This window comes from Pongo pygmaeus, chromosome 7, assembly GCF_028885625.2.
Source record: "Pongo pygmaeus isolate AG05252 chromosome 7, NHGRI_mPonPyg2-v2.0_pri, whole genome shotgun sequence".
In the NCBI taxonomy this organism is placed as follows: Eukaryota; Metazoa; Chordata; class Mammalia; order Primates; family Hominidae; genus Pongo; species Pongo pygmaeus.
In genome coordinates, this window is record NC_072380.2 from 39,968,906 (window position 1) to 39,983,348 (window position 14,443).

A 14,443-nucleotide genomic window follows, 5' to 3' on the forward strand; every position below is an offset into this window, starting at 1 on the left:
CCCATGCCGTAGAACTTTATGGAAGGCAGAACTTAAGAATGATGAACTCAGGTATTTGGCAAAAGAAATCTCTAAGCAGCAAGGTGTTCAGGATGCTGCATGGCTTTTCCTACTTATTTATAGTAAAATTTGAGACAAGATAAATGGTTTAAATATGGATTTTACAATTAAAAGGGAAGAAGAATGTAAAGATTTGAAAAACTCTCAGCCTTGCCCTGTAAAAAAAAAAAGGTGGGGGGTGGGGGGTGGGGGGTTGGGGGAAGTATATATGAGAGAGAATAGCAAGAGTGTGTCAAGTGACCTTTAAAGAAAATTTGTGTGGATAGAGGAAGTCAGCTGCTATTTATCAACACAAGAGGAGAATAACCATAAAGACATTTTGGCGATCTTCAAGGCTGCCTTCCCATTACAAGCCCAAGAGTGCCGGGTATTTGTAAGCAAGACAAGTTAAAGAGGGAAGCCAGAATGCTTATAGGACCTTGAGACTTGCACACCAGGGCCACCTCGGGTCTAAGATCCTTGCATCACAGCCAGGCACTTCTCTGCTGCCCTGGCTGTAGCTCAGCTGGGCCCAGGTACATCTCAGTCTGTGGTTTCAAAGGGTGCAGACTGTGAACCTTGGCTGTATCCACCTGGTGCTAACTCTCCAGGCTCCCAGAGTGCAAGAGCTGTGGTGGCATGGCTACCTCCACCTATAAGTCAAAGGATGCCTCAGAGAGACCCCACTAAGGCAATGCCCAGCAGAGACATAGGTGCTGGGCCACCCACAACACCCCAGAACTATAAAGCCAACAGGAAGGAACACCTGGGAAAGCTGCATGCATGCATTTTCAATGTGTGAGAGCTGAAACATGGGCTGCACACAGCAAAGCTATTAGGGTGGTGCCACCCAAAGCCTTTGGGGCTCAAATCCCACCCCAGTGTGTCTCGTGGGTGGGTCATGGAGTGAAAGATCATTTGCAGGCCTTAAGATTTAATATTGTTTGCTCTGTTGGGTTTTGCATTGGCTTGGGGCCTCCTATTCCCTTCTTCTTGACTCTTTCTTCTTTCTGAAATGGGAATGTCTGTCCTATGCCTGTCCCACCATTGTATCTTGGAGGCATATAACTTGTTCGATTTCATAGACTCACAGCTAGAAATGAATTTGCCGCAGAATAAATCTTGCCTTGAGTCTTACTCATATAATGTTTAGGTGAGATTTTGAAATTAGACTTTAAAGTTGATGATAGAACAAGTTAGGATTTTTTAGGACTATTTGGATGGGATGAAGGTATTTTGTACGTGAGAATGACATGAATTTTGGGAAACTAGGGGTGGAATGTTAGGGTTTGAATGTGTTCCTTCCAAAATTCAGGCATTAAAACTTAATGGCCAATGTGATGGTATTAAGGAATGGGACCATTTAGAGGTGATTAGTGCACGAGAACTTCTTCCCTTACCGATGAGATTAAGGCCCTTAGAAAAGCAATGTGTAGCTTGCTCTTCTGTCTTCTGCCATGTGAGGATGCAGCAAGAAGACCCTCACCAGACCAGATGCTAGCAACTTGTTCTTGGACTTCTCCACTCCCAGAAATGTGAGGAAATAGATTTCTCTTTTTTATAATACCCAGTCTGTGTTATTCTTTTGTAGCAGGCCAAATGGACTAAGGCATAGGTTTTCAAGTAAATTTTTAAAATGATCTAAATTATCAAATTTCTTGGAATGAATTTGTAACACATTCTTTTATCTTTTAAAAACTGGTATATTTGTAGTATCAACATTTCTAATGTTCACCAATGATATTGGTGGAATATCCCTCTTTGCTCTTTAGCTGCATTTTATTATTTTGAACTTATTATTTCAAAAGAACTTTAGACTTACATGAAAGTTAAGAAACAGTAAAGATTATTTTCACAACTTCTCCTAAGTTAACCTCTTATATAATCATAATATAGTAATCAAAACATAAAAGTTAATGTTTCTACATTGTTAACTATTATAAAATTTTTGACATTTTTCCCACAAATGTCTTTTTCCTAATTCAGTCCTCAATTATAAGAGCCTACATTCCATTGAGTTCACATGTCTCTTTTTTCTACTCCAATCTGTGGCATTACTATGATCTTTGTCTTTCATGTACCTTGGCACGATTAGAGAATACGTGCCAGTTATTTTGTAGAAATGTTTCTCAGTTTGGACTTGCCTGAATTTTCTCTTGGTTACATTGAGAATCCATTTTATGTTTGACAAGAATATCCGAAAAAAACCTTTTCTTGTTAAGCTGTTGTTAAAGTAGTGTTGGTTTCATAAAACAAATGACAATGTCTGCCCTTTTCCTACATTCTGAATGATTTTTGTGCAAATGCCTTTACTTATTCTTTACTTATTATTTAAATATCCGTAACCATTAAGGTTTTTTTTTTTTTTGAGAGAGAGAGAGAGAGACAGGGCCTCACTCTCTTGTGCAGCCTGGAGTGCAGTGACAAAATCATAGCTCACCGCAATCTCGAACTCCTGGCCTCAACCAGTCCTCCTGCCTCATCCTTCCAAGTAACTGGGACTACAGGCATGCACCACAAAGCCTGGATAATTTTTTAAAAATTTTTAAAGAGACGAAGTCTCACCATGTTGTCCATGCCTCAGTCTCCCAAAGTGTTGGGGTTATAGGCATGAGCCACTGCACCTGTCCAACAATTAACCCATATATTTCTTTATTAACCTGATATTTTAATGGGAAGGTTTAAAATTACAGAATCCACTTTAATAGTTATATGATTCTTTGAACTTTACCTTTGGCCATTTTGGCAAATGCCATTTTAAATAGTATTTTCAAATGTATTAAAATGTAATAAGTTATTGGCATCAGTATTTTCATACTTTATTATCATCCTGTGATATTATAATCCTCTTTCATTCCTGATATTGGCAATTTATATCTTCTCTCTAACCTTTTATTCTTTTTAAAAGTATATATGTTTAAGATGTATACATCATGATGTTTTTATATACATAGTGTTACATTTTTATGGTAAAAGTACCTAAAATCTACTGTTTTAGCTAATTTTCAGTATATAAAACAATATTGTTAATTGTAGTTCTCGCTTTGTACATTAGGTCTCTAGACTTATTTATTCTACATAACCCAAACTTTGTATCCTATGAATGCTGTTTCCACATTTCTCCCCACACTCAGCCCTCTGCCCCTTGACAACCACCTTTTCACTTTGTTTCCATGTATTTGAATATATTTGTTTTGTTTCGTTTAGATACCACATATAAGTGAGATGTCATGTATTATTTTCTTTTCTGTATCTGGCTTATTTCACTTAGCATAATGTCCTCCAGATTCATCCATGTTTTCACAAATGACAGGACAACCATTTTCAAGGCTTAATAATATTTCCATATGTGTATTATATATATGTATATACATAATATATAATTCATAAAATCTTAAGACCCTTATATAAAATAGCATAGAATTTGCTCAAATCTACATTCTCCTATGTACTTTAAAACAGCTCTAGATTACTTATAAATATCTAATACAATGCCTAAATATCATTTCATTCACATGGATTCAAAATAATACTTTCATGAAAAATAAAATTTCTTTTTCAGTATGATTATATGGGATCTGAAATGATGGCTGTAACACAAAAAATTGTCCAGGTTATCGGGCTTGTCAACACTGTAAGTTTTTACTTTTTCACATTTCCATTTTCATGAAAGTTTCTTTAATATAATTTGGGTTCTATCTTGGCCAATGAATAACTTAAATACTTTTTATTAGTTTAATACTCAAAATACTGGAACATTTTGTTTATTTTTTAATGTACCTTTTAAATGTAATAACTTGTTCTTTAAAAATGTACAATAAATCTTATTTTTAGATGTTTACTCAGTTCAAATTGACTGTTATACTGTCTTCCTTGGAATTGTGGTCAAATGAAAACCAGATTTCCACCAGTGGGGATGCTGATGATATATTACAAAGATTTTTGGCATGGAAACGGGACTATCTCATCCTACGGCCCCATGACATAGCATACTTACTTGTGTAAGCACAATGCTCTACATTAATAAAGATATCTGCATAAATAATTTTTTTAAATTGGTAATTTAGTGAATTTATCGTGTTCTTCAGTTTTTTCTAAGCCCCTTTGAAAGTGTTTAAGAATTAGTAGGCTTTGTCATAGAGGTGCTAGTGTACGTAAAAATATAATAAAAGTAACAATAATCAGTTTTTTATTAGAATAGTTTGGAGTGTAAGTATTATTTCAAAAACCTGCATTTCATGAACTTCTATGATATTGACTTTACTACAGAAAACATATAATACTTAGTTTATGAATGATGTAAAAACGGAGACTATTCAGTTAAAATTATTCATGATTAATACATTTCATGGCTACTTTTTACTAGGAGGGATTTGGGTTTTTTCTAATATTTAATATTTAAAAATGCTTATCTTTAGGACTGGTAAGATTGCTTCTTCCGCAAATTAAAAATTATTTTCTCTTTAACTTTTGGTAACTAAACTAAGTTGAATTTGAGCTAATAAAATTATATCCATTTTAGGAGCTATACAAGGAAATTACATTGGTATTAAAGTGAATTGATTAAAGTCAATGATTTTAGTATTTTGTGTAGTTTATTAGATATTACCTAGTTTGAAGCTTTATATATTTGCAAAGTCATTTTTAAAATTTTATATAAGGAAGGTTTAATTTAATAAATAAGCTTACAAATTGTTTTGCATAACTATGTTAATAAAAAATTATAACAATGTAGTTACAGGAAACATCCTAAATATGTGGGAGCAACACTTCCTGGCACCATATGCGATAAAAGCTATGATGCAGGTATTGCTACGGTATGTAATTTTTATTCTTCTTTACATCAGGATTTTTAGGCCTTATATTATTTTATAAGTATTAATTTAAGTAGTTAAATAGTGTAAAACCACTTGATCTTTTTCTGTATGTGTATATTCATTATTATTATTTTATTGGGACAAAATTAATAGCATCTCAGAAAGTTTATTTATTTATAAAGTTCAAATACAAAGAATATTATGTGAACAAACCTTAGTGTAACCACTCACCAACTGGTCATAATGGACACGAACATTTGCTTTAGATTTTTAAATAAATAAAGCATTAGAGCAATGTTAAAGCCTCCTGCACATTTCCTCCAAGTTCAATAAATAGCAAAAATCATGAATTTGTGCTTGCAATTTTATGCATACTTTATGCTATTTTAATAAATATATGAATGCATAAATAATATATATTGTTTTTAGATATTGAAAATTTGTATGTGGATAAAACTGCTTCCTGCAAAATCTACAACCCTTAAATCATCTTTCTCAATTAGAAAATTTCTTCTTTGTAACCATATAACTCCATGTTCATTTCTTTTCAAAGAAAAGTTTTGTTGAAGTACAAAATATATTATATAGATAAAATTCCACAAGTCAAAGTATATAGCACAATTAATTTTTATCGAGTTTATGCATAGGTATAAACACTACAAAGACCAAAAAATAGAATATTATCAACACTTCAGAAGGTACTTGTGAATCATGCGTCCTCCCACCTATTACCCCTACCAAAGGAAACCACTATCCTGTTGCCTTTGTTTAATTTTACTTCTTTTTGAAGTTTATGTAAGCAGGACACAGTGTGTATTCTTGCCTGCTCTATTTTGCTCACTATTATGTCTATAACAATCATTTATGTTCTTATGAGCAGGAATGATTTGTTCATTCTTTTACTATGTATTTCTTAAAAATATGCGCATGAAGTTTCCTGACTCTTCAAATGTGAGTATTATCTATTGACTTCCTATTATTGAAGTTAGAATGTAACATCCTAATAGTTCATCATATCCATATTTCGACTCCTTCATTCCCCCTTTATAATTATATACCTCATTTGAATTGTGTCTTATTCCCTAATGAGCCAAGTAATGAACTAAGGTTAAATTGCCTTGATCGTGTGCCTTTTTGTTCTTCCTAAATTTAATAATTGCATTATATTGATTTGCGCAACAACTATTTAATAAAATTATACATTGCTTCTAGTTTTCTCCTTGTTTCAGAAATTCCTCTTTCCTTTCTTGGAGACATTCTGGAGAAATTGTCTGTTTTACCAATCTGTATTACACTTGATGCATGCACAGGGTTGGAGAATTTTCAATCTGGTTTCCTTTGTATTATGTGTATCCCTCTTTCATATTTTGCTCATTTTGGTAGAAATGAGCTCCTATAATTTACTGACAAAGAAAAATGGGAAGTAAATTGTGTGAAAGTTATATGATAGACAAAATTTTAATTTTTTTATTCCAACTTTTAAATTCAAGGGTACATGTACAGGATGTGCAGGTTTGTTACCTAGTTAAAAGTGTGCCATGCTGTTTAGCTGCACATATCATTCCATCACATAGATATTAAGCCCAGCATCCTTTAGCTATTCTTCCTGATCCTCTCCCACCTCCCACTCCTCCAACCTCCAACAGGCTCCAGTGTGTGTTGTTCCCCCCATGTGTCCATGTGTTCTCATCATTCAGCTCCCACTTATAAGTGAGAATATGTGGTATTTGACTTTTTGTTCCTGCATTAGTTTGCTGAGGATAATGGCTTCCAGCTCCATCGCTGTCCCTGCAAAGGACATAATCTCATTTCTTTTATGGCTGCAAAGTATTGCATGATGTATATGTACCACATTTTCTTTGTCCAGTCTATCTTGATGGCCATTTAGGTTGATTCAGTGTCTTTGCTATTGTGACTAGTGCTGCAATAAATAAATGTGTGCACGTGTCTTTATTACAGAATGATTTATATTCCTTTGGGTATATAGTCAGTAATGGGATTCATGAGTCAAATGGTATTTCTGCCTCTAAGTCTTTGAGGAATTGCCACACTGTCTTCCACAATGGTTGAACTAATTCACACTCCCATGAACAATGTAAAAGCATTCCTTTTTCTTTATAATCTCGCCAGCATCTGTTGTTTATTGACTTTTTAATAATAGCAATTCTGACTGATGTAAGATGCTATCTCATTGTGGTTTCAATTTACATTTCTCTAATGACCAGTGATGTTGAGCTTTTTTTCATGTTTGTTGGCCACATATTTTTTTTTTTTTATGAGAAGTGTCTGTTCTTGTCCTTTGTCCACTTTGTAATGGGTTTCTTTTTTCTTGTAAATTTGTTTATGTTCCATGTAGATGCTGGATAGTAGACCTTTGTCAGATGGGTAGATTGCAAAAATTTTCTCCCATTCTGTAGGTTGTCTGTTTACTCTGTTGATCATTTCTTTTGCTGTGCAAAAGTTCTTTAGTTTAATTAGTCAATTTTTGGTTTTGTTACACTTGCTTTTGGCATCTTTTTCATGAAATCATTGCCCATGCCTATGTCCCAAATGGTACTGTGTAGCTTGTCTTCCAGGGTTTTTTAGTTTGGGGTTTTAGATTTAAGTCTTTAATCCATCTTAAGTTTTGTATAAGGTGTAAGGAAGGGGTCCAGTTTTATTCTTCTGCTTATGGCTAGCCAGTTCGCCCAGCACCATTTATTAAATAGGCAATCCTTTCCCCATTGCTTGTTTTGTTCAATCAGATGGTTGTATGTGTGTGGTCTTATTTCTGGGTTCTCTATTTTGTTCTATTGGTCTGTGTGTCTGTTCTTGTACCAATACCATGCTGTTTTGTTTACTGCAGCTTTGTTATATAATTTGTTGTACAGATTATTTCAACACCCAGGTATTAAGCCTGGTACCCATTAGTTATTCTTTCTGATCCTCTCCCTCCTCCTACCCTCCATCCTCTGATAGGCTTCAGTGTGTGTTGCTCCATGTGTCTAGGTGTCCATGTGTTCTAGGTGTCCATATGTTCTCATCATTCTAGGTGTCCATGTGTTCTCATCATTTAGCTCCCACTTATAAGTGAGAACATATGGTATTTGGTTTTCTGTTCCTGTGTTAGTTTGCTAAGGATAGTGACCTCCAGCTCCATCCATGTCCCTGCAAAGGACATAATCTCATTCTTTTTTATGGCTGCATAGTATTTAGAATGATTTATATTCCTTTGGGTATATACCCAGTAATGAAATTGCTGGGTCTAATAGTATTTCTCTCTTTGGGTCTTTGAGGAAACACCACACTGTTTTCAACAATGGCTGAACTAATTTACACTCTCACCTGCAGTGTATAAGTGTTCCTCTTTCTCCACAACCTCTCCAGCATCTGTTATTTTTTGACTTTTTAGTAATAGCCACTCTTACTAGTGTGAGATGGTATCTCACTGTGATTTTGATTTGCATTTCTCTAATGATCAGTTATATTGAGCTTTTTCTCATATGATTGTTGGCCACATGTATTTCTTCTTTTGAAAAATGCCTGTTCATGTCCTTTGCCCAATTTTTATGGAGTTGTTAGTTTTTGTCTTCTAGTAAATTTCCTTAAGTTCCCTACAGATGCTAGATATTAAACCTTTGTCAGATGCATAGTTGGCAAAAATTTTCTCCCATTCTCTAGATTGTTTACTCTATTGAGAGTTTCTTATGCTGTGCAGAAGCTCTTTAGTTTAATTAGACCCCTTTTGTCAATTTTCAGTTTTGTTGCAATTGCTGTGGCATCTTCATAATGAAATCTTTGCCCCTGCCTATGTCCTGAATGGTACTGCCTAGCTTGTCTTCCAGGGATTTTATAGTTTTGGGTTTTAATTTTAAGTCTTTAATCCATCCTGAGTTAATTTTTGTATATGGTACAAGGAAGGGGCCCTGTTTCATTCTTCTGCTTATGGCCAGTTATCTCAGCACCATTTATTAAATAGAGAATTCTTTCCCCTTTGCTTGTTTTTGTTAGGTTTGTTGAAGGTCAGATAGTTGTAGGCCTGTGTTATTATTTCTGGGATCTCTATTCTGTTCCATTCGTCTAGGTGTCTGTTTTTCTATCAGTACAATGCTGTTTTGGTTACTATAGCCCTATAGTATAGTTTGAAGTCAGGTAGCAACCATGATGTCTCCAGCTTTGTTTTTTTGTTGTTTTCGTTTTTTGTTTGTTTTTTGCTTACAATTGCCTTTCTAGTCAGTCTCTTTTGTGGTTCCATATGAATTTTAAGGTATTTTTCTCTAGTTCTGTGAAGAATGTAAATGGTAGTTTAATAGCAATAGTATTGAATCTATAAACTGCTTTGGGCAGCATGACCATTTTAACAATATTGATTCTTTCTGTCCACGAGCATGGGATGTTTTCCCACTTGTTTTTATCATCTCTGATTTCTTTGAACAGTGGTTTGTGATGCTCCTTGTAGAGATCTTTCACCTCCATAGTTAGCTGTATCCTAGGTATTTTATTCTTTTTGTGACAATTGTGAATGTGAGTCCCTTTATGACTTGGCTCTTGGCTTGACTATTATTGGTGTATAGGAATACTAGTGATTTTTGCATATGATTTTGTGTTCTAAGACTTTGCTGAAATTGCTTATCAGTTTAAGAACTATTTGGCATGAGATTGTGGAGTTTCTAGAGATAGTATCATGTTATCTGCAAACAGGGATAGTCTGACTTCTTCTTTGGATGCCTTCTTTCTCTTGCCTGATTGCCTTGCTAGAACTTTCAATAGTATGTTGAATAGGAGTGGTTAGAGAGGGCATCCTTATCTAATGCCACTTTTGAGGAGATTTTCCTACTGTTCACTCTTTTGCACTGTTCTGATGACAACTTTGCTGTAATTCTTACCTTTTCCTCACTATGTAATGTATCTTCCCCATTCCTGGGCACTTTTAAGATATATTACTTTGGGTTATGATATATTAGGGGGTCTGTATTAGATTTCCAGGACTGCCATAACAAAATACCGCAAACTGAGCACTTAATCAACAGAAATGTATTGCTTCACAGTTCTGAATAAAATAGAGTTCTGAAATCAAAATGAACAGAGTGGTTCCTCTTGAGGGCTGTGAAAGACAATCTCTTCTCTGCCTTTGCCCTAGCTTCCGGTGTTTTGCCGGCAATCTTTGGCATTTCTTGGCTTATGGATGCATTACCCCAATATTTGCCTTTCTGTTCACATGAAGTTCTTTCTGTGTCTCTGTCACTGTATCTAAATACCTTCTTTTTATAAGAGCGCCATTTATACTGGAAGTGCAAGACCATATTTCCCTCTCTGATCTAGTATCAAAAGTCTAGCTTTTGGTTTTTGTATCTTGCCCCAAAACATAATGGTCAGCCTAGATATCATATTCCTCATATTCTGCTCTGGCTTTAACTCCTTTCAAATTCTGACACTGTAACTTTTAAACATATTTATTACAGGATAATAGGAAAGGATACTTATTAGTTTTTTTTTCATATTGCCAATTCTGTGTTTTCAGTCATATACATACAAACATGTACACAATCTTTTTTCTTTTAGCTATGCATTACACAGATTTTCTAGTTATACATTTAAATTGATATAGAAAAATTAGACATGTTCTCAGATTTTTGTTTGTAATGATTAAAGAGCTAAGAAATATATCATTATTTATTTATCAAAGATAAATAATATGAAAAACACTTCGAGTCCACACTGTTAGCAAGCATTTTTTAATATCTTCTCACTTCATATTTATTTTTTGTTTTGTTTTGGTCTTTGAGACTGGGTCTCACTCTGTAGCCCAGGCTGGAGTACAGTGGTGCAATCAGCTCACTGCAACCCCAAACTCCTGGGCTCAAGTCATTCCCCTGCCTTCTCCCAAATAGCTGGGACTGCAAGTGTGCATCACCTTGCTGGCTATTTTTAATTTTTTTTTGTAGAGACGGAGTATCACTATGTTGCCCAGGCTGGTCTTGAATTCCTGGCCTCAAGCAGTCCTCCTGCCTTGGCTTCCCAAAATGCTGGGATTACAGGCCTAAGCCACTGCACCTGGCCCAGATTTCTTTACTGTGATTGTGTCTGACTCTCTGGCTTCTGTCCTGTCATTTCTTCACTTTAGTCATTATACACAACTTTTCGGTAGGTCCCCATTCCAGCCCCCTATACATATACATAATGTTGGGTCATTTCCCATACTTTGTATCTCAGCCTAAATATAAATTTCACAAAGAAGATGTTCTAACTACCTTACTTAACTACCTTATTTTATACCCCTCCATAAAATTTTCTGTTGGAGTACTTTATTTTCTTAAAAGCATGTGTAACCATCTATTTTTACATAGAAAGTTTATTGCAGATTACTGTTAATTGTCTCTCTTTCTATAATATAAGCTATAGATGTGAACAAAGTCCTTTTCTTTCATACATGCCACTATATTCCTACCATCTATCATAATGCCTGACACATGAGTACACTGAATTGATACCTATTCATTGGATGAATTGATTTAATGAGAAAGTGAAATAAATGTGTTGTGTCAGAAATACCACCTGTTCAAAGCTATGGAATTTTGGCGTGCAAAATTTAAAACCAGAGACTATCATAGTTTGATTACTTGTTTCATGCTTCTTAATCAATAAATTAGGGCAGATAAATAAATGGCATACCAAAATAATTTTTGTGAAGTATGCTCAATATAAGAAGTATTAAAATAGAAAATATGATAGGAGTAAAAATATTTCAAGTTATTACTTGCTTTTGTTTTCACACATAATATTTTTCTCTTTCATGTCCTTTATTTTAGTATCCAGATGCAATGGGTTTAGAGGGATTTTCGGTTATTATAGCTCAACTGCTTGGCCTTAATGTAGGATTAACATATGATGACATCACTCAGTGTTTCTGTCTGAGAGCTACATGCATCATGAATCATGAAGCAGTGTAAGATGTTTTCTTAATTAATTTCACTTATATTTTTATAAGGTTGTTTCCAAAATGTGATGATGTTTTTAAACTTTTATATTCTACACCACATCAATGGCTAGAAAGTTATATCATGCTTGTAAAGTTATCACACAAAAATTCTGTATACTTAGGGATATATACTATAGATTGATCTATATCTGTGTCTGTGCACACACATACACATCACTGACATCGCATTCATATTCTTTCTTGTCATGCCCAACTTTTAAGCAGAGGTTTCAAAACTTAGTTGCTTTGTACCCATCTTAAACAAAAGTCTTATTTTGTAAACAATACTTTTAATTTTCAGTTGTTGGAAATTATATAGTCCAGGTAAAAGATAACTTCTGAGTCCATATCTATTTATGCACTAATTTTGTGTGAAGAGATTTTAGTGCCCAGTATTTGTAGCTTTTTGCATGAGAGTGTCTTGCAAAAGTATGGTAATACTTATTCCTATTAAAACAAAGTATTTTAAAATAATAGAGACAATCTGATTAAATAACATTATTCTGTGTAATATTCCTCTTACTTTTTCATATTTGTTCCACAACAAACGACTGTTAAAATAAGCTAAGGCATTTCTTTTTGCTCTTAAACTTCCAACTCTGAAACTTTAGAAACTATACATGTCTTTCCTTGGAGGCTTAAAGGACTACCCAGAACCTCTGTCATCTCAGATTTTGCTGTTTAAGTATTGCTATCTGAGACATGATTGTCTAACATAGTGCTATAGTGCTGTCTAATACATGATTGTCTACCATGGTGCTGTCCAATAGAAATAAAATGTGAGTCACATATGTAATTTTAAATTTTCTAGAAGCAATTAAACATAATTAAAATTAAACATAATTTTATGTTTTAATTAAGCAATTAAAAACAATTAAAACAAAATAATCAGGTGAAATTAATTGTGGTAATATATTTTAATGATATATTTTATGTAACCCAATAGATCCAAAATATTATCACTTTAACAAGTAACCAAAATGAAAATTGTTAATTGGTTATGTTCTATTCTAGTGTGTATGTATATTTGTGTTGGGTATGGATTGTGAGAGAAAGAACAGAGTCCAGGGTCACACCAATGTTATCAGCCTTAGCAACTGAAAGAATGGAGCATTCAGCAACTAAGAACAGACATGGTTGTCATAAGTAGTTCAATATCACATACAGTATATTTGAAATGTCTGTTGTGCCTCTATTAGACATTTCTCCTAGATATACGTGGAAATATACATGTGAACATGTAAATAAAGATCTCCCCGGGACTTATATTTTAGTGTGAAATTTAGGTAATATGAGATGAAATTTTGAAAATAAAAATTAATGAAGCTTATTTTTACATAATGCAAAAGTGCTATATAGAAAAATATTGAAAGTAGAAGGAGAATGAAGAGGGGGCACAATTTAAGATAGTGTTGTCAAGAAAGATCTCTCTGGGAGGTAACATTTGGGCAGACATCTGACTGAAATGTGAAGGGGTGGCCTGCCCCTCCACACCTGTGGGATATCTTGTCAGGTGGGACAAGAGACTGAGAAAAGAAGTAAGACACAGAAACAAAGTATAGAGAAAAACAGTGGGCCCAGGAGACCGGCACTCCGCATACCAAGGACCTGCGCCGGCACCGGTCTCTGAGTTCCCTCAGTTTTTATTGATTATTATTTTCATTATCTCAGCAAGAGGAATGCGGTAGGAGAGCAGGGTGATAATAAGGAGAAAGTCAGCAAAAAAAAATCTGAGCAAAAGAATCTATGTCATAATTAAGTTCAAGGGGAGGTACTATGCCTGGATGTGCACGTAGGCCAGATTTATGTTTCTCTCCACCCAAACATCTCAGTGAAGTAAAGAATAACAAGGCAGCATAGCTGCCAACATGTCTCGCCTCCTGCCATAGGGCGGTTTTTCTCCTATCTCAGAAATGAACAAATGTACAATCAGGTTTTATACTGAGACATTCAGTTCCCTGGGGCAGGCAGGAGACAGTGGCCTTCCTCTATCTCAACTGCAAGAGGCTCTTTTACTAATCCACCTCAGCACAGACCATTTACGGGTGTCAGGCTGGGGGACGGTCAGGTCTTTGTCATCCCACGAGGCCATATTTCAGACTATCACATGGGGAGAAACCTTGGACAATACCCGGCTTTCCAGGGCAGAGGTCCCTGTGGCTTTTTGCAGTGCATTGTGCCCCTGGTTTATTGAGAGTAGAGAATGGCGATGACTTTTACCAAGCATACTGCTTGTAAACATTTTGTTAACAAGGCACGTCCTGCACAGCCCTAGATCCCTTAAACCTTGATTCCATACAGCACGTTTTTGTGAGCTCAAGGTTGGGGCAAAGTGGCTGGGGCAAAGTGGCTGGGGCAAAGTTACAAATTAACAACATCTCAGCAAAGCAATTGTTTAAGGTACAGGTCAAAATGGGATTTCTTATGTCTTCTGTTTCTACATAGACAGAGTAACAGTCTGATCTCTCTTTCTTTTCCCTACAAAATGAAGGAAGAAAGCTTGAACTATATAACAGAAGAGCACACTATGTAGAGGGAACAATAGACAGATGGTTAGATATAGAGATATGTAAATGCATAGCTATAGATACATAGATTTAACCACCATAACTTATTGCATTACTTTGAT

The 14,443-nt window shown here is 34.9% G+C and overlaps 1 protein-coding gene across 6 annotated transcripts in view; it reads left to right on the plus strand.

Moving 5' to 3' along the window:
* The window catches only part of ADAM18 (ADAM metallopeptidase domain 18), a 155,589-nt gene that overhangs the window by 48,163 nt on the left and 92,983 nt on the right, over positions 1–14,443 (plus strand). For all 6 annotated transcript variants that reach the window (XM_054498862.2, XM_054498863.2, XM_054498865.2 and 3 more), the window contains exons 8-11: positions 3,602–3,673; positions 3,874–4,040; positions 4,775–4,856; positions 11,645–11,781. In XM_054498862.2, the coding sequence (XP_054354837.2) occupies positions 3,602–3,673; positions 3,874–4,040; positions 4,775–4,856; positions 11,645–11,781 (458 nt within the window). The remainder of the gene's footprint in view (positions 1–3,601; positions 3,674–3,873; positions 4,041–4,774; positions 4,857–11,644; positions 11,782–14,443) is intronic.